General features: G+C 50.3%; 2 protein-coding genes across 7 annotated transcripts in view; one reads left to right on the top strand and one right to left on the bottom strand.

Annotated features, from left to right (window-relative positions):
* The window catches only part of NFATC1 (nuclear factor of activated T cells 1), a 110,362-nt gene extending 104,137 nt beyond the window's left edge, over positions 1-6,225 (bottom strand). For 2 of the 5 annotated variants that reach the window (XM_063403817.1, XM_063403834.1), the window contains exon 1: positions 5,728-6,225. In XM_063403817.1, coding sequence (XP_063259887.1) covers positions 5,728-5,860 — 133 coding nt within the window. In that variant the 5' untranslated portion in view covers positions 5,861-6,225. Of the gene's footprint in view, positions 1-1,674; positions 1,810-5,727 lie in introns of those variants that run through there. The other 3 variants (XM_063403851.1, XM_063403841.1, XM_063403825.1) reach the window with 3 other exon arrangements.
* Positions 1,749-5,716, top strand: LOC134553781 (uncharacterized). 2 transcript variants are annotated; one of them, XR_010081157.1, is made up of 3 exons: positions 1,749-2,228; positions 3,232-4,973; positions 5,420-5,716. XR_010081157.1 is itself a non-coding variant. In XM_063403868.1 (2 exons), exons 1-2 carry the CDS (start codon positions 1,749-1,751, stop codon positions 3,466-3,468), a joined length of 717 nt encoding a protein of 238 aa, XP_063259938.1. In that variant the 3' UTR covers positions 3,469-5,378. The 2 variants fall into 2 exon arrangements, 1 of the variants encoding a protein (XP_063259938.1); XM_063403868.1 differs by lacking the exon at positions 5,420-5,716 and having other exon boundaries at positions 3,232-5,378.
* Positions 6,226-24,206: the final 17,981 nt, after the last annotated feature.

Here is a 24,206-nt window from a genome sequence, read left to right as displayed (position 1 = left end):
TCTACAGTCAGCATTTATAAAATGCCGACTTTTTGCTCACCAGGATGAATGAGACAGGTAGAAATAAAATGCTGCACCACATAATGTAGTTATGTAGGATATTTGGACAGTCTTGATGCAGATGAAAGGCAGGTAATGCCTTTGTCATAGCGTCACTGTTATGACTATAATTCACAGAGGCACCCAGGACCAGTGTACTGACTACCAAGACACATTTAATTGGGTATTTTAATATCCTTAGCCAAAGCCCAGTATCAGATATACCAGTGCAGGTTTGCAACAGTTCTGTTCCAACAAATCCACACATGTTAAGTATAACTAGGACAAGAAATTGGACTCTTCTGAGTTGTGAGCACACCTCCACATATTACATTTCCCTTTAGTTTAGCAGCAGTTAAAAACTCCTTTTTTCCTCTAGTTAATTTCACAGCAAGCAAGCTTTATTCCTTTCTTTCATTAATGGGCTGATCCTGCAAGGCACTGAGCACCATAGGTTTTTTTATTTATATACTTTAAATAGGAATGCTGAACACCTGCGGCTTGTAGGGTCTTTAGAGAAGATGAGGGCTGTCTTACAATGCTCAAGATGGAGCCACTTCTCTATCTGGGTTTAAATGCATGCTTTCAAAATTGCCTGATAGAGTTAGGTACTTTTCTCGAACTAGGACTTTGACACTTAATTTGCTTAGGCCACTTTAGACATTGGGTGTCTAATCACTAGAACACTTATCTGAAAAGCTTGGTGTGAAACTCTACAAACTGCCTTCTTCTAAAAACCAGAAGCTCCTAACTACTATTTGGCACTGGCACTGTGCCAGAGACTGCAATTGGAGAGAGTTAGGAAGGTGCAAACACCTTCGCTCATATCCTGGATAGCTGCGTTAGGCAGGCAAAGATTTGCAAACCTGCTAGAATTTACAGGCAAAAAGATAAGGCACGGAGCAAACACAGCCCTGCTCTGAAGCAGCGTTAAGTCATCCACTTGCAGAAGAGCTCTTGTTAGAGCACCGAGTTAACCACGCACCAAGGAAGCGGCAACCTTCTCTCTCTCTGCTGCCCGTTCCAGGCTTGTTCGCCTCATTTCCACTTCAAGCATTGCTTAAAGCCATAAAAACAGACAGCCGGACCGAGACACCAGAGTTGGGAACAGTTGTGACCCGTGACAAATTCACGCCCGTTATTTTTATTTGCGGATGACCTTCAAGCTAAACCCTGAGCCTTACTCCGGCTTACGGGGGGATGGGGAAAGGGGGCTGAAGTGGGTTTCCAACCGGCCCATCAAGACCCAAAGCCAGTGGGGGAAGCTGTGAGAGCGGTCAACGCGGTGGTCTGGACATCTCAAACAATTCCAAACTTCTAAAAACTCTACACCGGCGGCTCCCTGGGTCGTCTCCCCTTGCACTTCGTTCGGCTGCTGCCAGGGCACCGCCAGAGGAGCGCTGGCCGCCCGGGCAGGACTCTGTCCCGCTCGCCGCTTCCCGGCGCGGCTCAGGCGACAAGCGTCGCCCGGCGCCGGGCTGACCTGTCCGGCCGGGATTGGCGGCTCCCCCGCCCCGCTCCCCGCGAAGGAGGTTGTCTTTCTCCCTCCCGAACGGGGCAGTGCAAGGAGGGTTCCCCGCAGCATCCTGCCGCCAGCAGTCCCGGAGGTGACCCGGCCGCGCCGCCGCGACCCACCTCCACCTTCATCGCTGTGCTTGAACTCGAAGAGGAAATCGAAGTCAAACTCCTGCTCGGCCTCCACGCCCGTCATGGCTCCCGCCGCGACCCCCGCCACGCTCCGGCACCCTGGCAGCGGTGGTGGCGCAGCCTCGGCCCACCCCGTCGGGCTCGCCCCGTCGCGGCCGGACACCTGCTGGCAGAGGGCCGGGCTGCGCGGAGCCCCGGCACGGCGTGGGACGGCGGCCGCTGCTGCGCTCGGTAACGTGACCTCGGCCCCGACGGGCGGCCTGTCTCGCTGTCGCCGCCGCTGCCGCCGCCTCCGATCCGCCCTCCCGCCCGCTGTTGATGTTTCCGGGTCGATGCAAACAACCGCGGTGCCCGGCCCGCCCCCTGCACCCTCCCGCCGGGGCTCTGCCCCCGCAGAGCAGCCCGTGCTCCACGGGGAGCCCTCGCCTCACCCGGGGGACCCGGCCCCGGGGGAGAGCCCAGACCGCCGAGGGCTCGCCGTGCGCTGGATGGGGAGCCCGGGGATGGGCAGGGAGCGGGACTTCACCTGCTCCTCACTGGCGGTAACGGCGAGGGGCCGGAGCGGCTCCTTCCGCGCTTCGGAGGGAGGGAAGTGGGGAGGGAGGACTGCTCAGGCCACTCAGGGGGGACACCGGCGTGTCCCCTCTTCGCTGACGGCTGACAAGGTTTCTTCCGTGGGCGCCCACCACGCCGCGTCTGTGAGCCAAGAGCCTCCGCTTTCATTTATTTATTATTTATTTCACTTAGTCGCAGCACCCACTAGTGCCAGCTGCTATAAAAAGCGCAGTAAAGCGAGTCTTGGAGCGCTGCGGCCGCCTCCGTCCGCCGGGGAAGGAAAGGTCCTCTCCGGGCCGCCGCCACACACCGGGAGGGCGCCTGCAAAGCGCTCCGGTGGCAGTGCGGCCATGGCTCTGCCCCACCTGTCCCTCTTCCCGCTCGTAAGGGATACAAATTAGGGGGAAAAAAATCAATTAAGACTTCCTTTATGTTTCGAGGTGCGTTTCTGTCGTGTTACACCGGGCCGGCCTAAAGGTCCTCGCCAGGAAAAGGAGCGCCCGCCCCAGGCAGCTCGGCTCGGCTCCTCAGAAGCTTCAGGCCGGGTTTCAAAAAGAACAGTTTTTTAAAGTAATTATGGAAATAGTATTCTCTTATAATCGCAGGGAATACCATTTTCCAGGCTTGCGGCCGAAACCTCCGTCCTAAAGTTTTCTCTGCCAGGAAAACACTTTTTTTTTTTTCCATCTGAGCTCATTATACTTTCCCCCTCCTCGCCGGGACGAGGCTCGCTGCAGGCCGGGCTCTCGCAGGAGCCGAGGTGCGCTTTGCCCCGGCGGGGCCGTAAGTGCCGAAGTACCGGGGCTGAGTCACCCGAGTGTGCCAAAGCCCTTGGCGGCAGGGGAACCCCTCCCCATGCGCCTGCCCCGACCCCACTGGTCGCCTCGGGGTGCCGGCTCGGGCCGCGCCGCAGGGAGGAGCGTCCCGTACACTTCCCTCAGCCTTTGCCCCGGCGGCCGGTACGGATGTGCCTCCTCTCCCCTTGCCCAGGGCCTACAGGCGGGACAGCTGTCCTGCCGCAGCCGCCAGGCTCCCGGGTTCAACAGTGTCACCCCTCCCTGCCGCCGCTATGCTCCAGATGCCCATCTCTTGGAATACTCCGGCGGGAAGGCGAGGAGAAACTCCCAAGTATCTGCGGCCCTCGATCCTTCTCCTCTCCCGCATGTGGTACCTGCAAGGCTTGTGAATTGTCTCACACTATTAACAGACGGCTTGATTTGCCAGTGACATCAGTATTAGTGCTGTCAATGAAATATTTCCATTGGCACCCTCCCCCTGGAGAAGGAGGAAAGATGTGCTATGGAAAGGTTAGAAACGAAGTGATACCACATGTGGGGACAGAGTAACAGCAGCCCTCCTGCTAATAGTCCCTTTTGAAACAGCGTCATTGAACTGAGGAGAGCGAAACGAGCGATGGGGGGTCGTGCGCCCTGGCAAGGCAATTTCCGTGTCACTAGCCGCCCTTGCAAAAACCACGGACCGATCCACAAGCTCAGCCGCTGCCCACCTAGCCACTCCTTGGAGTTAACTGGGGTTTTCCAACTCCATAAAGCAGGTTCAACAAGGGATGCATCAGACGGTCTGCTCCAGCTGCAGCCCCCCAGCCTGAAGGGGAATTTAACTTGTCCGTGGCATAAAACCTGGCACAACCACTGGCATTTTCAAAGGTAAAGGACTCCACATCTCACTATCACTCAAAGAAAAAAACCGAGATCCTCCCATGTGACACTTTGCACATTTCTTCCTAGATTAAACAAGAAATAAAGTGTTTTCTTTGTTGTAGTTTGGCAACCAAATGGCACCTTAATTTCTAGGCAGCAATCCTGACGCGCAGGGCTCCCCTACGTGTTTCCTGGATTGGGTCACGCTTTCTGGCTGGTCTCATTTTCTTAGTCCCTTACAAAATACACCACCAGGGAAGAGAAATATCAACGGGGGTTGGCGCATTTTAACACAGGCATCAGAAATGCCACAGAAATAAAGAGGGGGGGATTTTATTTGTTCCTTTAAAAGAGGCTGCAGAACTCTTTTTATGTCAGCTGCCTCAGATGTAATTTTTACAAGTGGTGTATTCAGTGCCGTTGGAGCCCAGGGCATTGGAAGCGCTGTGCGTGCAGCCCACGGATGTCCGAGTGTGAGGCTGGCACGCCAGCCACTTCTATTAAATACAGTATAATTAACTTCCATTCCAAAAGGCTCTCCGCTTCTCAAGTGGAGCCACAGTCAGAGCCCTGCTTGTAGATTTTGCACTGACAGAATCTTGTAAACTGCAATGAACCCCTAGGGTGAAAAGAGCTGTGTATAAATAAAAATAAAAATATATATTTTAAAAGAAAAGAAAAATATGGATCTTGAGCTCCCTTCCAGCTTTGCGGGGACAAACCCAGGGAATGGAGTCCCGTTGCCCCCACGCTGCGGAATGAACGCGGCAGACATGGACAACCCCCTACTTGGATTCCTCACAACTTTCTCCGCCCGGTACGTGTGGGCTCGCTGCGCCCTGCCCGAGCCCCAGCAGCAGCCGCTGCAAAGCGGCGGCACCACCGGATAGGGAGGAAACCTGGGAGCCGGAGAACGACTGGGAGGGGAGGAGGGAGCACAGCACAGAGCAGCCGCCGGGCCCGCAGTGATGAGCCAGGAGCTGCCCCGCACCTGCCGCGGCGCGAAGGTGATGCCCGGCGGGAATGCTGGCGGGCTCCCGCTGCCGGGGCCGAAAGGTGCCGTAAGCAGCGGTAAGGTCCGAAAGTTTCGGCGGTAGGCAGAGCGGTGCTGGATAGAGATGCTCCGGGGGCAGTGTCACAATTAGCAAGAGGGGAGGGTGAAGTCGGTCCCCTTTCCAGCCAGACCCTACCCCTGGCAGGGCCATGTTCAGCCCGGAGGAGCTGCGCGCGTCCTGAGCACCGCGCCCAACATCTGTCCCTCTTAGAAACTTTGCCGCTGTGTTTTCAGGGCACTTTTCGGAGCAGGAGCAGAGAAAGAAGTGATTCAGTACTGGGATAGCAAGGCAAGCGCTGCCCCGGAGCCGGGACGGCGGCGGCAAAACGCTCGCCCGCCGGGGGCGCGGGGTACGCGGGGCGGCAGAACTCCGCAGCCCGGCCGCGGCGTGCCCGCCTGTCTTGGTGTGCCGGGAGCGCCGGTACGGCGCCTGGCACTACCCGGGACTCTTTCCTTTTCCCAGGAGCATGAGTTGGCTGCAGTGATGGGCTGTATACTGACCTCCCCCAAACCAAACCCCGGGATGGGGAGAGAATCCCCGAGAGTGTGCCCCTGACCAAATCCCAGGCACCCTCGCAGCCCTGCCGGGAGCGGGCCCGGGCCCAGGACCGACAGAAAGCGGCCGGGAGCAGCGGCGCGGCTGCGGCGGCGCCGTGCGAGAGGCGAAAGAGACACCTATTGGCAATCGGCGAGCCTCCGGGCCGCCGCGGGGAAACACCGGGGGACACCGCCGCTCGCCCGCCCTCCGCCCCCCGCAGCGCCGCCCGTTACCTTCCTCCGCCGCCTTCATGGTGCTGCCGAGCGGGCGGGCGCCGTCCTGCGGGGCCGCCGCCGGCCTCTCTCTCCCGCTGGATGGGTCCCGCGACGGCGGCGCGGCGGCGGCCGGCGGGGCAGCGCTTGGCATTCACCCGGCGGGGCGGCGGAGCCCGGCGCTGCGCCCTGGGCCACTGCCGGCCCTTCGTCGCCTGTCCCGCCTGTCCCGCGCCCCCCCTCCCGCCTTCACGACCCGGTGACCGGGGCCGCGCCGCCCCCGGCGTGGTAGCCGCGCCCGCGGAGGCACAGGACCTCGCCGCCGCCGCCCCCTCGGGGACGGGGCATGGAGAGGAGGGCGGGTGTGCGTGGGGACTTCGGAGGCACTGCCCGCGCTGAGGTGGCGGGACGGGGCGGCGGGCGCTGCCGCCCGCGGAGTGCTGCAGCTGGGGGACGGGAGCAGTGAGTGTGCGGAGCGGGGAAGTCTCGCTCTGACGCAGGGCTGAGCGCCCGGCGCCGCCCTTTTAAAGCTGGAAAACACCCCCACCCCCCCCCCCCCCCCCCCGGCCCCTCTCCCCGCCCCGGCCCCGTGATGTCAGCCGGGCCTCGGCCCCGCCGCCGGCGGGCGGCCAGCGGGAGGCGGGCACCGGCGGGCACCGACGGGCCCCGGCTGCCCGCCCGCCCGCCCCTCCGCGGGGCACGGCGCCGGCCCAGCCCCGGCCCCGTCACCACGGCCCGCGGGGTCGCCTCTGCCCGCGGGAGCTGGGTGCCCTCCTGCGGGAGATCAGACGGCGCGCCGGGGTCGCTAAGTGAAGGTGGGGAAAGAAGGGAGACCGGAGAGCGAGAGAGGCAGGCAGGGAGAGAAAAGAAAAAAGGGGAAAAAAAAAAAAAGAAAAAAAAGGCGAGGCAGCCTCGCATGCTGAAATCATTATGTAAAAAATCGCAGGCTTCCCCCGCTGTGGAAATTTGGAAAAGAGCATCAACTGGCAGGCGAGAGAAAGGAAAATCCCATTCTGCTAAATTACTAACAGACCCGCGGATTCGGTTTCAGTCGCTCCAGATTTATTATTATTATTTATTATTATTATTCTGTAAATATCTCAGCAACACAGTTGTGTCTCATCACTTCGTAGAGGGAGAAGGAGAGATTTCCATGCCACAGCGACTCCTCCTCCCACCTCCCATCTCCGGGATGCCCCGTCCCGGCCCCCGACACGGCCGTGATACCCCGGCGCAGGCGGGAGCCTCCCAGACGGGAGCTGCTGAGAGGGGCCGTGCAGCCCGCGCCCAGCCCCGCTCCCGCTCCGTCCTCCCTCTTCCCCCACAGCTGGCAGGAGGGGACCAAACTTTTGGAATGGGACGTGCGGAAATTGGGGTGGTTTTGAGCGTATCTGTTGTGTGAAGAAAAAAAAAAATCATAAATCTAGTGCCTGACACCCATGTGTGGCTGGAAATAAACCCAGCATAAACGAAATCCTGTCTGCTTCTGGGGAACGGGAGCCAGCGGCCGGTTCTTCGGGGCGGGCTCCTCCACTTAAGAGCGACGGAAGGCGGTGCCCACAAGAGGCGCGCCCGGCGGGGAGTGCAGAACCCTTCACCGGCCTCGGCCGTTCCGTCGGGTGGGGAAACCCCAACACCTAAACCAGAGGGGCAACGCTTTTCTTTCAAGGAAAACGGAATGGGAAAACAGACGGGGGACGCCCTCAGCCTCCGGCGGCCTTTCCCAGCCTCCTGCCTCCCCTCAGGCACGCGGCGCGCGCCGCCCGGACGTGGCGCACGCGGAACGCCGGGGGGCGCCGCCAGGGGGCGCCGCGGGGCGGGGAGGGCGCGGGGCGGCGCTGACGGAGCCCCCCTGCCCCCCTCCCTTCCGCCCCGACGGGGCGGCCCCGGAGCGGCCCTCGGAGGGGCCGCGGTGCCCGGGCCCGCGCCCACTGGGGCGGTGCCGGGGCTGCCCGACGCGGGGGGAGGCGGGGGGAAGATCCCGGCTGCTTCCCGGGAGGCTGGGGCGGGGGCGGGCGGGAGCCGCGCTGCTCTCGGCGGGACTCTCCTTTCCTGCCGCCCCACCCCCCCCGCTCCCCGCCGAAATGACGGAATCCCCCGTCTGTTTCCTCCTGTTTAATGCCGTTGCCCGGACCACCGTGGCGCCGCTCCAAGGCCCCGCCAGCCGGCGCGGGCAGCCGGCGGTGGCGGCGCAGCGCGGGCCCCGCTGCTGCCCCCCGACCCCCGCCCCGGCCCCGCGGCTGCCCCGCGGCCCCCGCCCCGGCCCCACCGCCCCCGTAGCCCCGCGGGGCCGCCCCGGGGCCGCCCCGCCTCCGCTTCCCTCGGCCCTGCGCCTCCTTCCCTCCCGAGTTTGTTTACAGCCGCTACTAGGAGAGACTGTTACACGGAGCTTATTTTGGGAGCCGGTGATGACTAACGAAGTTAAAAGGAGCTTAGTACTGAAAACAACCTTATTTTTAGACGGTTGTTGTTTCAGTGGATCATTGTAGCAAACGCGCCCCTGCGTTTCTAAAAGCCACGTCCCCGATGCCAGGTCTCTTGTCCTGTGCTGCCACCGAGGTTCGCACGCTGGCTGGCCCTCTTTGCTTTGCTTCCCTACATCTCCTCCCTAAATCCTGCCTGTAAGTGCTATGGCCAGCATTGGCCTTCATTATTTTGAACTTTAGGACATTTTCTTTCAACAGAAGTAAAAACAAGCTAAAAAATGAGGGAAAAAAGTTATGAAAGTGTATTTGGAGTACTTTTCAGTAACCTCTGGCGCTGAGTTAGCAGGGACCAGTGTTGGCCTCCCCCTTGGTTTTTGAGACAGGGCTGATGATTTTGTAGAGCTTCTTCACCTCCTAGGGAAGATGCAAGAGGCAGGTCTTCACATCTATCTTCATTCTAACCAGCTCCCTGGGCCCCAACATGAGATGCTGACCGCCAGAGCTAACATGTGGGAGAGGTCAGCAGTGGACAACAGGGAGATGTGGCTGCTACTGCTGCCTCACTCCCCATCACCCTTCTTTTCCCCAAGTGGGCATCACTGCATACCAGTTCGGGCACTAAGACCAGACACAGGGCTCCCGCTGTCCAAATCTAGTCCCTCACTGACCTCACTGTCCTAATCTCTCATGGGTAAATCCCATGAGAGCTGGTGGACCTCAGCAGGCTCTGTTCCATACAGGGCTGTACAGGCATGCACCCTCGCGAGAAATCCTCCCTTGTCACCAGTGCTGTGCCAGGACCTGCCTCCCCCCCGTCACTGCCATGCAGCCAGCCTTCTCTGACTTTCCACAGGAATGCTTCCACTGGGCCTTCTCACCATCCACGTCTGCCACAGAGTTGTCCGGGCTCCCTGGGCAGTCCCTCTCCATCCGCATGTCTCGCAGCAAGGAGGCAATGAGCTGCTGCTTCCCTTCCCCTCCACAGAGGTGGCTGTGCTTGAAAACAATGCGCTTGCTGCTCTTAACCAGTAATTAGGTTAATCAGCTGCCCTGCTCTACCTTTTCCTACCTTTCCTCCGTGGCTGAGACAGCGTGCAGTGGCTTGCGTGGCCTGGGTCAGGCTGAGAAACTTGTGTGTGCGGCTGCACGTCGAGGCGATGCTCATGGGAGACAGTGCGCTTGGTGCACTGTAGCTCTCCCAAGGGAAAGCAGCTGCACTGGGATAAGAGTTTGGTAAGAAGGGGGACAGAGCAGGCCACAGGGCCTCTGCCTTGGTACAGAGCCTTTTTGGGCTCCCACCCATTTTCCACTGCCCTGACTGCAATCAGTTTGTACTAGAGAAATCACAAGAAGAAAAAAAACCTGTATGCTGTAGAGGGAGGGAGGGTAGGAGTAGAAAAAGAGCCTCCCCTGTCTCTCTTCTCCCAGACATGAGGAGCAGTGCCCCAGAATTGCAGTACTTCCCACCACTGAGGTTTGCTGGGCCAGGCCCCCCAGTACTGGAGCTGCCTGTGGATGCCAGAGCCATTTTGGCATTCCCTGTGCAGCTTGGCTATCTGACACGTGCTTCCTCCCAAGCCACAAACACCGCTCCTTTGCTCCAGGAAGGAGGCAAATGGTGCAGGCTTCAGTGGGCTTTTTTTGACCACTTTTTACCCCTTCTGCTCATCTTTGCAAGCAAAGCACTAATTTTGACCCCTGTTCTCAGCTCTTGCATGTAGTGTTATCCTTTAAAAAAATACCACAGAGTATTTATACAGGATGTTTTAATCACTGAAGAGTCTGATTCGTGTTCTCTGGGTTAGTTTCATATTATGTGAAATTGTGTGAGTCTGTGCATTTCCTCCTCCATTTTCCTTTTCTCTCCTTTTTGTTGGGCCTCAGCAGTCTGGGTTTGTTTGCAAGGGATGGTTTGCATGAACCTTTGCACACAGTAGCCTCAGTATTTCTCCAGAAACCTCTAATTCAACCAAAACTCCATCGTTCTTGCCCCACCAGAGGATTTAGGTTAGTAGCACTGCACAACAGGCTGTGCCTGACTGACACCCTGAGCTGCTTGCAAGATTTGGGGCAATTTTTTTCTTCAGGCCATGTCCTGTAAAATGAAAACTTCTAGTTTTGTCTATACAAAAGTGCTTTGAAAGCAGGGTGGGGGGAATCCCTCTCTCCAGTGTTTACCAATATCAAACATTTTCTGACAATAAGTGTACAGAATCCCATAATCCAAGACATGTATCAGAAAAAGCCACCCATGGTCTGCATGGAATTTGTGTCCTGTTTTGGGCTTCTTGCCCTTCTATCCTTACAGCCTTTCATATCTAACATTCATAATAGTGGCCACCTCCTTAGGGTCTGCATGCCCATCTTTTGGGTCTTGGCAGCTTCAAAAGCATCAGCATCTGTTCAGAATTTCATTCATTGTAACAGAAGATTTATAAGTCTCAAGCCTCCCTAACCGAGGCCCTAATTAAAGTATTTCTAGCCCCCTGCTTTGAAAATTGTAACAAGATTTGCTGGAAACTGAGACAGCACATGGCCAGTGTTTATGGCTGGTCCGGCACCATTTTGAAAACCCATCCATAAACCTTTCAAACAAGGCAGGGAGCACACCTGAGCAGTGGCTGGCTGCTGCCCAGAGATGGAAGCTGGTGCAAAGGCAGAGGCTGGGCTCAGCCTCCCATCCCCCTGACACAGCCTCTTTCACAGGCTGCCAGAAGCCATTTCACCACTTTTAAGGTGCCTTGCATTTAGCAGGACAAATGCCAGAGGAATTTTGTGTGCTTGAATAATGTTGTAATTTACCTTATAACCGGTCTCATTACGACGTTGAGTGCTCTGTTGATTTACCTGGCTTTTGATTTAGTGGACTCTTTTAAAACGACAGTTTAGGAACGCAGCCAGTGACTGCAGGCAAAGGACCTTAAACCTTTGAGTTTGACTGAGCTAGTCATCTGTTCAGACACCGACTTTTTAAAATCCAGATAGACATCAGACAGCCGCACCAGAGCCATACACAGAAAGCTGTGACTGAATTAAACTGAGGCATTAGTTCAGAGAAATAACTTCATAGTGACACGTGTTGCATCACTGCCCCTTGGTTTCCTTTTGAGTTTGCCCCTTGCACAAACCCACATTGTGGACAGGTACAGGGCAGAACCCTTGCTGCTAGCTGGAGTCAATGTGCAGCATCCTCCCTGCAGCTGTCCTAGCTGAGGTGGGTGCCAGCAGCTGGCTGAATTCAGTCTCTGTTGCGTGACCCTGGGGTCTCACCATGGCAATTCAGGAACTCTCTTCAATGGCAAAACAACCATAAACAATGAAAATACTGATGCTCTGCGTGTCTTTCTGGACTCTGTTGATGGAATGTGCAGTGCAGGGTGGTTAAAAAATGAGACCATATCTATCTATTTGTACTTATGCAGTATTGCTAGACTTGCAAAGAAACAGTGACAAGGTTTTGTACCAGGCATCGTATTTTAGTTCTGGAAATACTTAAAAATTCAGAATTCCCCAGTTACTGATACAGGCCGTGGTAACACATTTTTTGCCTCATTCAAAAGTACTTAATGAGGGAAAGGATCATTGGGTACACAGGGACTCAAGCTGGCAGCAGAGCAGATCCCTCTCCTTGGGAAGAGAAACATCAGATTTACGATGTCTGTGGCAGACTGGGACCTGTGGTAGGGATCAGTTCCTGCACACTGTGGGGATGGCAGCTTATACCTCATCCATCCTCCGAGGCACGGGATCACACCTTCATTTTCAGGCAGTGCAAAGCATTTTTTCCCCAGATGTCTTATGTTTCATTTGAAGGAACAGGATTGCTGCAGGAGGCTTCATGGAAGCAGTGACCCAGGATGATGGATGCAAAGCCTGGGCTGTCTGCATGTGCAGAAGTGTTGCTTCACTCATCAGTCCAGGGGCCAGTGGTTGAGTCTGTATGGTCAGGAGTCAGGAAAGGCTACACACGCCCTTCCAGTGTGAATTGGTCCCCAGCAGAAGGGATTCCTTTCCCTCTTGCCTAGCCCATAAGCTCTACATCCCCTGGAAATTCTGCATTTAGTGACAGGCTCCTATAAGTCCTTCTCATTCTCTACCCTCTGCTGGTACTTGGTCCCCAAGTGCATCTCCCCCCACAGCCAGAGGAGATGTAGGCTGAGCTGGTTTACTCCAAAGACAGCATGTCTTGGGATGTGGTCACACCCAAGTGCCCTGTGGGCCCAAACATGTACTCAGCCACCTTCACTTCCATGCATATGGAAGCATCTCCTTTTAGATCCGAGGTTCCACGTCCCTATGCACAGAACAGCGCCAGCAGTGAAGTGTGCTTTGTAGCCTTCCTCTCTGTAACTGGGGACCAACCTCTTTCATACTTCAAGTTCACTGCTGGGAGCACCCTCAGTGCCACATGGAATGAATGACCCAATGTGAAGCCCTGGATTCCTTGGCTGCAGCATGAGCCCTCCTTTCCAATATCTCAGCTGCACTGTTATTTACTTGTCAGACTGCTGCTATTCCTACTGCTTCTTAGCACCAGCAGTCTTTGCCTTCATTAGTTTCCTCCTGCTCTAGCTCATTAAACCTGCATTTAAATGTGCTATTGGTTCTCCCTAAATGAATAACCTTCCATTGTGTAATATTGAATTACTTTGTATTAGTCTGTTACCCCAGTGTCTCCAAATCCTCCTGTAGTCTAGTGTGTTCCTGAAATTTATCAGCAGCCTCCCCTCCTATCATGATGTCATCCACATCTGGACACCCGGCACATCGCACCAGCCTCGGGCTCCTTTGTACAAAACTCTTAAACAGAACAAGTCCCAGCTCTGAGCCCCAGGAGATCTGTCTGTAAGCTCTCTTCTGGTGCGTGGTGCTATTTATTGCACTTCTCTCTTCCCTAACCCAAGTTTATCCTCCTAATATTGATACTCCAATACTTGTATACATTTTACTGACCTCATTTTCTGAAGCAGAGTCAGTAACCTTGTTAAACTCCAGCGAACACAAAATCATTGCTTTAAACTTTTCTGGGCTCACCTTCACAAACTTTATGAATAGGATTTGGATTACTCTAGCAGCAGTTTTGACTATGGCCCCTTGTGCCAGATGCTTGCATACACCAGTCCCTGCTCCCCCTTTCCCCTGTACTTGCAGCATGATAGGATAACTCAGGGGATGAGAAGTATTGAGGGAGAAATGAAATGTTTTCCAGGTGATGAAATGTGGTGCCAAGGTTTTATTCTCTCACTTGTGGCTGTGCCCTATTGAGGAGCATCCTTTACATTTAATGTAACGTAGGTAATGAATCACAGTCCAATGGTGTAGTGCAAAGGAATATACTGTGCTATTATTTTCACCAAATTTTGAGCAGGCCACCCTTTCCAAAGACAGGAGTGTTGCACAGGGATGAAACTCAGATCTTTTCAACCTAAAAGATGAAATGATAGTAACTGTGTGCTATTGGACATGAAGGGTTATAATGGGGTTGGTGACACAGGTGTCTCCAGCTGCAATGCACTACTTCAGCAGCAATGGCAAGGTTCAGATACAGCATTTAGTGGTGCCAAGATCACAGCTGAGCTGCACTAGGTGTGGAATCAGGGGCACCTTGGTGGTAGGCTGAATTTGATCCCAACACCCAGCACAACTTTGTGCTATAATGCCTGCTCTGGCTGTCAAGGGCTGTCCAGGGATGCCATAGACCTCAGCTAATTCTGGTTTCTCACAGAAATGCCCAGTGGATGTGGAATTTCTGAGAAGCACTTCAGTAAGGTTGGCAGAGACGGAAACTTCTCTTTGCCAGAGGGATCTTGAAAGGCTGGCAAGAGATTGGGTTTTTAACATACACCATTCTCACAGCTTGAATTTTGTCTCCCTCATTCTTTTCACACCTCACTCCATGCACAATTAGAGTTTTCTTTACTGGGGTGATTTGACTGAGGTAGCCAGCAACCTGAAAGTGATTGCCAGACTCCTGTAGTTTGGTCAAGGATGGGTTTGGTTGTTTGTGTACCGATATGATGTACAAGCCCAAAGCCTTTGTTCCATTAGAAGCATTCCTGTTTTGTGACATCCCTGCATGCTGAAGTAGCTATCTTGAAGAGCAAATGCTGAAAATTAAAATCTTCTTGAGTCAAACCTCCTCATTAGCAGTCTGCCTGGCTAGACTCTACCTTATTATTTTTTGCTGGTGTGTAGCTGTAAAGAGAAAACCAAGGCGAAAAATAGGCAATTAAAATGCATTAAATTGATTTCTAAATGAGTATGAAGAACCAGAAAGTCCCAGGAAGAATCCCATCTCTTCTTTTGCATCTGTTGCTGTATGTGAGAGTGCAAATTCACTAGCAGCTAGAATAAGACACATTTGCAAACATTAGTGGGGTACACTTCTAAGATCCCTCCGCTGAGTCTCTGAAAGCTAAATGTGTTAAGTCATTGCAAATGCTTGGCATGCACTGTAGAGCAGGACCTTCCAAAAGCCATGGAAAAGTTTTTCAGGATGAACTCTGCCCCAGCAACCCAAATATGAAACTCTCCCCTCTGCAAAGCCAGAGAATCCTTTTCCTAGTTGCTAAGAAAAATGCCAAAAAGCAGCTCATGATTCTTCTGCCCTAAACAGTGCTCCGGCACAACAGTGAAACCATGAGCGTTATGAAAGCCCACAATCTCCGAGCACCAGGCTCTGCGTCTGCACTGTGCCTTAGGTCTCATCAACAGACTCTTCCACATCAAGTTAATGCAGATAGATCAAATGCAAGCCTGGAACAGTTATAGAAAACCGTGAAGAAGATACAAATTAATCTCTTCTCCTTTGCTTCCAGGACTTACATTACTATCTCCCTTCCAAGTGTCCAATTAAATTTATTTTCAGATTGCTTTTTAAGCACACTGAACAAACTATAAAATTAAAGAAACCTCTTAACTGTGTTGTATGAGAAGGAGACTGCCCACAGATGTGTGTGTGGTGCAAGAGAATACTGCATGGTCAGAGCTGTGCAGACATGAATGCCTTTGTTTAGCCACGAAGCAGAACAATGGCAGAACAATGTCCCAGAGCTGGATCTACCAGGCTGATTCTGGAGAAGGCAGGTGTGAAAAGACAGACTAAAGACTGGGGGATGAATATTGTTTCATGGTATTGTTTCACAGAAATTGCCTTTGTGACTTCAGCTGAAGAATCTGTCACCAGAGGTGAGTCTTTGAGGTGAAAGCCACTTGTATTTACTGCTCAAGGGCCGCTGCCTGCTTGCTGCCCCGCACAGATGCCCTGAGCAGTCCACAAGAGCTGTGCCACAATGCAATTCTCGTCCTGTTTCTCACGTTATATGAGTCAAAGCTGTCAAGTCTGGAAGCCTGGGATTTGGCTCCAAGTTTCTCTGGCTGCACTCCAATAAGTGGATGCAGACCAATTTCACAGAAGCGGCCAGCAACCTCTAGCAGGACAAAGAAGGGCCATTCTCACCCACCGTAGCCTCTCCTCGTCTCCACGGAAAACTCCTTCCGTGATTGCTGGACTGCAGAGCTCCAGCAGAACACAACAGACCTGGGAGCTCCTGTCACTGTTCTTCGAGTGCCAACAGGTATAGAGTGACCCACAGGATAAGGCAGACTGAGACCTCAGAAACTGTGCATACATGGGCACATACACACACAGGAGTATCACTTCTGTTCAGAGTACGTGGCTAGCTGGACCTGGTGACCTCAGGGAAAAACTTTGTCTGGCAGAGGCATTTGAAGGGTGACCAGTGCCTGGGTACAAAGCCCAGTGCAAGGCTTCTTATATCCTGGGACTGGCTTGGATGAACAGTATTTAAGGCTGGTATCAGTGGCAGATCAGAGGAGGGTAAAGGCAGGGTAGTAAGAGATGTCTTTGGGATAACTGTGGAGGGGCCAAAGCATGGGCTCACATTTTAGTGATCAGAGTCTTTCAGAAGCGTTGTTGTGAAGGTCTGGAGAGGAGCAGGAGAAGGCAGGGGAAGGGCTGCCAGAATTCTGGTTCAGAGACCACACCACATTCAGAAGTGATGAGGAGGGGAGTGTCTTGCTGAGATGAAACATCCTGTCCTGCTAGGAGCACGGGATCATGTTGCTTCTGATGCTGGGCACTAGTGGTCAGCAAATCTGGCTAAAAGTTAATGAGGGCCCCGACACAAAGTCTGTCCTGACCCAGCTGCCTCCATCATCCAGACATCACCACAGCAAACAGTTTGTGGAGTAGTTTCCTTTTAAGGGCTTTTTCCTCCTCCCTTCACCCAATTAAAAGTTCAATAGAAAACACAAACTTGCCTCAGAGGGTGAGGGCTCTGAATACCCAAGACTTTGTTTTGGAGCTAGCCTGGATGGACTTCTGGCAGAATCTCTTTCACCTTTCAACACCCACACTGGTAAATAAATTAGCCTGTCACTGAGACTGCATCCTCAGTGGCGACGATAGTGTTTGACAGTGACTGAAATGGAAAGAAATCCTTTCCATAACACTGATTTTTGTCTCATCTGAAAAATTTAAGACTAAACTGTTCAGGTAACTTTTTTTTCCCCCCCATACTGTGGAAGCAGTTTTAGAAAACGAGCACCGTGTGCCTTTGAAAGAAGGATTTTTTTCCCTTGGTTGTGATGACCATGAACGTGGAATTTTACTTATTTGTTGGCTTGCACCGCCCTCTTCTGGCTTTTATAAAAACACCAGCTTTCACAAGAAACTTGCGCTTGGAAATAAACTAGTAAAGCAAAACCCCAAGTGTTTACTGGTGTTGAGTCTTATCTACTTAAACGCATCAATCATTCAAACTGGAGCCGAGCTCAGCCTTGGAAAGCACGGATGCTGAACGATGCAGGTGCTGCTTCGCACTGCGTGATAGGGGCTGGTGGCTGTGAAACTGGGTTGGCATGGAGAGTTTGTACAGACGTTCTCTCCCCTCCGCCGGCTCCCTGGAACGAGTTTACAGCTATTTCAGTCATAACGCTGTGCTAAGAAGCTTCAGTTCCATCGCTCAAATTCCACACTAATCAGTTCTGACAGTGCTGGCTGTGCTTTCCACGGACGAGACTTAACAACAGGAGTTGGAGCAGTTCGCGGGCTGGAACAGAGCTACAGCAAAGAGCTGATCGCGGGGGAACTCCCGGGGCAAGGGAAGGGGCAGAGCAGCAGGGCACCTGCTCGGACTTGTACCAGCCGCAGCACCAAGGCAGAGCTGCGAGCAGGACAGAAGCCCCTGGACGTGTATTCCCTATACTCAGAAGTGCACATATTGTGTAAGATTGCAGTAATCAGAAGATTTTTGTAATCAGAAGTATTTAAGTAATCAGAAGAAAATTGAGAGTTAGGTACGGAATTACAAGAAAGTTAACCAGGTAACCTCTAGAGTGACCATGTCTGAATATAGCAAAAATCCAAACTTTATTTGTAAAAACAATTAAAATCCAAGTGAAGCAGTCCCTAAGGTGATGTGCCTTAAACAAGGAGGATGATCAATCTCAGGTTAAAATGCTAAGAAGTCTTTCCTTCATGCCATGTGTAAATGACTCTGTCAAGCTTCCACGTCAGAGACTTTAAATCAGTAGATTTACCAGCTTGACGAAGATTCTGCCTCCTCCTAGAAAAAAGTAACATTTCTTTTCTCCCAAGTCATGTTGGGACATCCTAGGACCTTTCTCCTTACAGGCTAATCCTAGCCCTATCATCTCACTCCCTCTCATTGTCCTATTTTCTTTTCCATGCATTCTCAGTGGTGGCAAAACTTGCCTAGTTAGTCTCTAATGAGTAAAGGGGGTCTTTCTCCGTCTCTGAATAACCTGTAGCATTATTTCTACATCATCCTACTCAGGTCCATAATGTGATACCAAAACCAGTTATCTAATTGTTGCTCACATACTATGGTTTATTCCCTTCCAGCTGATCATTTTGGTTGCCCAGTTTAAGATTAATCAAGATACTGAAGGCCTGTACAGTGAATATTTAGCATTCTTTTGGAAACCAGGCTCCTACTTACAAAACAAACATCTTAAAAATAGTATCATTTAAAATCACCAGTCACTTCTGGTGGAATAGACTGGGAACAGAAATTGTTGAATGGGCAAAACAATGGAAATTATTAGGTTTCCCCCTTGATTCACCTCATATCTCAAGTTCTTAGTTTCTGCCTCAGGTTTTGATATTCTCATTGAAATTTGTGTAATATGAAGCTGATTAACTGCTGTATTTCAGACTTGCAAGCAGCTCCCATTTTTTGTTTCTCTTAGGAAGAGATAAAGTTACCACATTTTTTATGCCCGGGAAAAGTAACAAACCAAAAAAGGAGGACACAAAGTAGAAGAGCTGTGAAATGTCTGTAACTCAAACAAGACTGGCAGGTAACAAGAAAGACTACAGAGAAGCCTTGGTTTTCATGGTTTCCTTGAGTTGCTGGAGGGCTTTATCTGGTGTCTTCCTTCCAAAATTTCACCCTTACTGCCGGTACATACTGGCATATTCTGAATTCAGCTTGCCTGAAAGCAACTCACCCACAAGCAGGTGCCTGGTCATTCTCTTCACATGATCACCAAATGAGTCTCTCTCATGGAATTTGTGTCCCATCTTTAAAAATAAATACAACACAAATAAACGAAGTCTTGACTGTAGTCACCAACCCTGACCCACACGCAGATGTGACTGTGCTTGAGTCAACAGCTACAAGATCAGCAGGCTGCGATTTCAAAGAGGCCCCAGACACCCAGGTTACTCAGAGGAGAACACCACAAGCAGGAATGGAAAGGTGCTGATGAATAGCTAGGGCAAAGACACGGCCAATCAAATGATCAAAACACAAACAAGATGGTTTGCAGGAAGACCGAGGGAGATCTGATGTACCCAGGGTGATGCCAAGTGACTTGCTATGAGCGCAGGGTCAAAGCAACACTCTGTGCTTAGGGGCTGGCTGTGCCTGCACACCAAGCACTGGGTGGCACAAGGCCATACAGAGGACCCCATGGGCTTGGCTCAGGGCTCCTGCATGATAGCTGCAAGCAGCCTTGGGATTTTTCTCCAGGGGGCTGGGAGGTGGAAGCTGCAGAGGGCTGCATGGGTCCTGCAGCATGGCACAGTCTGGATATTCCATTGCACTGTCCAGTGTAGCACAGGGTGGAGGGGTAAGAATTTGTTTTTGTTGTGCCTCAGGCAAAATGATATTTCCCCCATTTTCTTCCCCAGCCTTCTGCCTCTAAGGCATTTCCAGTGTCTGAACATGTAAAGAACATGTAAAGTTCTGCACTTTTGGACATCTCTGCTGCCATGCCCTGAGGTAGCTGCCTCTAGGGCAGGCTTTGCTGCAAGAAGCCTTTCCCTGCTTCTCCAGCAGTGAACTCCATCACTCACAGTGATGATACGTCTGAAGTGGCAGAGTGAATTACCTGCATGTCAAGAAGAAAGACTCCTGTGCTGCTGAGTACCAGATCAGTGACTGTGGCTGGGTCTGCGTTACAGCTGAGCTATAACCTCGTTCTCCCTCCTCACCTGCCTTCTCCAAGTAATTGCTTTTGGACAGATGGCAAGCTGGCAGCATAGTTATGTGACTGCAGCTCGGCTTTTTCACACTCCCCCCAAATCTGCTTTAGGTTATACAAACAGAGCTTATTTTTTTCCTCCCTGCCTCCCTTCCAGCACTACAAACCAGTTTACACAGAAGTCAATTGTTTCAACAACTGGAGAACTGCTCAGGCCAGGGACTTCTTCCACCTGTGTCCCAACACTCCAGTGAGCACAGATGGAACAAAGCACAGAAGGATGTCACAGTGTTTGCCCTTATCAGGCTAACAGGACAATGCAAGTACAGTGTGACAGCCCATCCTGGTCATTCCTGGCCAGGAGAAAACAAATCTCTCCTAAGGCAAGCAGGGCCAGATTGATACCTGAGCTAGGCAGAAATGCATGGTATTTGACTGTCTGGAATAGTTTCTTTCAGGCAGGTGTTCCCAAGATGGGTTGTTAAAAACACCATTTCTCTCAGTAGTTCCAGACATTCAGGTGTGGGTCTCACAGTCATCTTAAAAGGTTTACCTTCTTAAAATGTTATTATTTTTTTCAAATAAGATTTGCCATGCGGGTTTCTTTTTTTTTTTTTTTTCTTTTTTTTAAATTTTTTTCTCTGAAGTCTGCACAAGTTAAGCGCATCTAAAACCTAAGTTGCTGTGAGCAGCAGATTTCTTCCTTCCACCTTTTATGTATAGAATCATACAATAATTGTAAATTAAAACACTTCAAGATTCTTAAATATTTAATCTTGGCATCCTGCTCTGTAACATCCAATTTCCAAACAAATGTATGGATATCCTCATATGTTGCTTTAAACTTTCAACCCTCCATGTATTGTAACACCAAAAATGATATGAAAGGACCTACCAGAATTAAAACCAGTCATGCACAGGTAGGAAAGTAAAGTGAAGGCCTCCAGCTACGATATTTTAAAAAGTCAAATGAATAATTTAGTAATGTGAAATATTTTACTATTTTCTCACTTGAAGATTATGCAAGAAACTGAAAGGCAACTATAAGCAAGGCAGAACCACTATAGCCATAGGATAAAAGTTTCAAAGCCATTAACTTTTGTTTCCCTTAGCCTCCTTCCTAGAGTTTTTAAAAATTGTATGTGCTCAGGTTTGTTGTATTTATTTGTTTGCAATCACAGATTGTCTACAATTGCTTTAGTTGCATTTGGGTGAGTGTGAGTATGTACTAGATCACATTTGTGTCACTGTCCTGCTCATGACACTGACACAGAAAATTACCTTCTACAGCTGGGACAAACCCCATTGAGCTGGGATCGAGACAGCCAACAGACATATTCAAGTGACTGTCATGGAAGAGTCAGTACCCTGACGAAGGGAGAAGGTACTGTGGGAAGCAGAAACTGTGGGAGGAAGTACCTATATAGCTGTGTTCCTGCAGATGAATTTGGAATTCAATGGCAAGAGGAAGCAGCAACCAGCAGTTACACACTGGGGAAACAACAGCTCATCTTCCTCTACTGAGCACATGCAGCATAGAGCTTTTCCCCATGGGAGCACCTTGACTAAGAACTCCCAGATCTCTCCTTCAAATAGGCAATAGATAATTGCAATAAATACAAAACATATGCACATACTCTTACCCTTTACACGTCTGCTCATCCATTAACAACCCCCAGCCTTCCAGCCAGGAATTAATTTTCAGCAGACTTTTGAAGTAGTTATCTGTAATTTGCTTCCACACAACGTGTGTTTACTTTGCAGAATCAAATGCATGCTTAGAGCAAAACACAGAGGGCCCATGGAAAAAAACGAAATATGTGTATTATAGAAAAACAATGGAAAGCAGCTCTACAAATAAGAATTACAATGGTCTATTTTGTGTACTGCTTGGTTAAAGCAAGTTGTAACTGATCGTTATAACCAAAGCTCTTTTTATTCCTAGCAGTTTTGTCAAAAGCAGAGGAAATAAAGGTAGTTTACTGCCAGAAGAATAAAGCCAGGCACATAAATACATATCACGCGTCACAGCTATAGTACAGAGTATCTCCTCAGAGCAGATGATGATCTTTTCTTAGCTCACTAATGCATAAAGGCTAAATTCCAAAAGCAGAATTACTCAAGCCTGCTTTTTTGGAACAATTTAGAAGTTTAATATTGCTGATTACCATCTCACATTAAAAGCATGCTAGAGGACAGGAGGAGAATACAATCAGGAGAAACTCAGCTGCAGCTCTGCTAAAACCTAGTCAGGGATGGAAGAATAAAGCAGAATTTGTCAACACCACTGCAGAGCGTGCTCTCATTTTCCTGTTAACGGCATCCAGTTTTCACCACCTCTGCTGTAAAATATTTTGATCAAAACTATGGTTTTGGTCGATGAAGTAGTGAATAGGTCTTTCAGTGCAATTGCCTATTTGAGGTGGATTTTGTTGGCAATTGGCTGAGCAAATTCCCACTTGCAATAACAGCTGTGAACCCTGCTGAGGGCATCTGTTGGGTAGTTAATACTTGTTGGGAAGTATCTTGCTTTAAGTGTGTTTTGTTTACAAAAGAAATTCCTACGCTTTTAAACACAGTGTTAAAGACATTGTACCTCCTGTTTATTTACATATAATGTTCGATCCGTGTTGTCTTTGTTCACTTGTACTGATTTTCCTCCCTACAGGGGGCTAACATATCGAAGGGCTTTTTTGATTGCCTTCAAGTTTCAATTGAGTTATAATAATAACAGGCTAGATACAGAAAGGTTATTCAATTAAGTATTGTAAAAGACTGCTGACCCATTTTTTTTTCCTTTCTGGCCAGCAAAAATAAGGAGAAACTCCATGGAAGGTAAAATTGAAATGGATGTCAGTGTAAGCAGGACCTACAAGAACAGTTTGTGCATCAGTGGCAAGAGCAGGACAGCCTGATCTCCTTTGGTGGCTGTCATTTTTTAAGGAGAACTGTCCATCCAGAGCCCACATGCTCTGCAATAAATTCCTTTGCCCTGCAGGAGTTGTTGGAGCCACCTTAATAGCTCTGGGCATGTGAAAGGATGCAAGTGTGAAACAGTATACATTTAAAATACATAAACCCCATGAATACGCAGCTCTGCAGAAGCAGGAAAAGGGGTCACAATGGGGTATCTGTTAACAGCCCATCTCCAAAGCCTCTGAGGAAGTCAACACTGTCCTTTGTACAGTGAGCCAGGCCTCGCTCACCAGCACTCCTGAGGTTAACATGCAACCCCAGGTGGATCAGACTCGAACAGCCGCAGCCCCCAGTGATGAAGGAACCCTCCAGAGAACCCCATAAGCGCAATCTGCAGGGAAATGACATCCTCTTTGTCTACAGAAGGTGATCTTCAGCTGTTTAACTGCTTAAGTGGCTATCAAAATTCTTGCTTAAATACCTACAGAAATGCTGTCCAGTCCAAAAAGGTCCCCAATTGCAGAGTTCTCTCTTTCAGACATGTTTTAAATGGAGACTGAAGGAAAGTTTCAGCTCACACTCTTGCAGATGGAGGGTAGGACATTTGTAATACAGGCTTGCTGAAGTGGAAGCTGCTCATCAAGATAACAAACACTTTCAGTAGATATATAAAAGCAATGGCACATTTTTTGACAACCACTTTGAAGGTTTAGGAAGAAAACAGGAGATACTACATAGCTGAATTCTGATTGCATGAGTCAGAAAGCTCAGTTTGAACATAAAAACATTGGTGTAAACACATTCATGGGTGAGTGCTACAGATTTAATGTTAAGTAAGCAAGGGTTTAATTTATCTTCCATTTGCAAATATCTTATGTAGTAAAATGTTTTCCAGCAGGTACATGAACATGTAATTTTGGAATAGCATTAAGAAAAACCCAATTTGATTATCAGTACTCTCTATTTTGCAGGATCTCTCTTTTCTCTCTATTTTTCCATCAAACTACATTGGAAATCTACATGTTCAGCTCATGGGCTTATTAAACATGGTCCACATATTGTTATGTAAGTTTACTTTGGTGAAGATGCATTTCCTGGTCACACCTTGCTCCTCCAATCTGTCCCAGTTCTGAAATTGTTTTCCAAATATGTTTTCAGAGAGACATGATTACCATTTCAGAAATACATATCTGACATAGGAGCTCATAAGAGTAAACATTTATTTAATACCAAGCAAATCCAAGGTCCTTCTGGGTGTAACTTGCAGAGCAAAAGCCTAAATCTGTTTATTTAAGCTGAACCTCAAAAGCAAGGTAAGTGACTTGAGTCAGGCTTCCACGGTCCTTAAAAACAAACTGTGACCTGAATCTAGACCTTTGCTGTGTACCAGAAATACTAAGGAAGCAGGCACTTTAGAGAACTGACTCCACTTCTGAAAGGCTTATAGCTGTGTACAGAACCCATACATTTGCTATCACCCTAACCTTAAGAGTTTTGATGATGGGGATTAATATACCTACACTTAAGTTCTAAATGAGCAGTTCTTTACCCATGGGTACAATTGTGTCCCATACAGATGTATTGCAGTAACACTATCACTTTCATGCTGTCAGTTTAATTACTGGGGTTTTTTTCTCGGTTGCTGCCTAATTTCACAGATGTGACGTATAGATGAAAGACGAC

Source organism: Prinia subflava, chromosome 1 (genome assembly GCF_021018805.1).
Source record: "Prinia subflava isolate CZ2003 ecotype Zambia chromosome 1, Cam_Psub_1.2, whole genome shotgun sequence".
In the NCBI taxonomy this organism is placed as follows: domain Eukaryota; kingdom Metazoa; phylum Chordata; class Aves; order Passeriformes; family Cisticolidae; genus Prinia; species Prinia subflava.
The sequence above is the reverse complement of the archived record's forward strand: the minus strand, read 5'-3'. Positions and strand labels throughout refer to the sequence as shown.

Excerpts from the sequence above, each read along its gene's own strand:
- LOC134553781 (XM_063403868.1), top strand. The coding sequence starts at position 1,749 with ATGGCTCCCGCCGCGACCCCCGCCACGCTCCGGCACCCTGGCAGCGGT. Across the intron at positions 2,229-3,231 it reads TCACCTGCTCCTCACTGGCG|GGCCTACAGGCGGGACAGCT; the intron begins GTAACGGCGAGG and ends CCCCTTGCCCAG.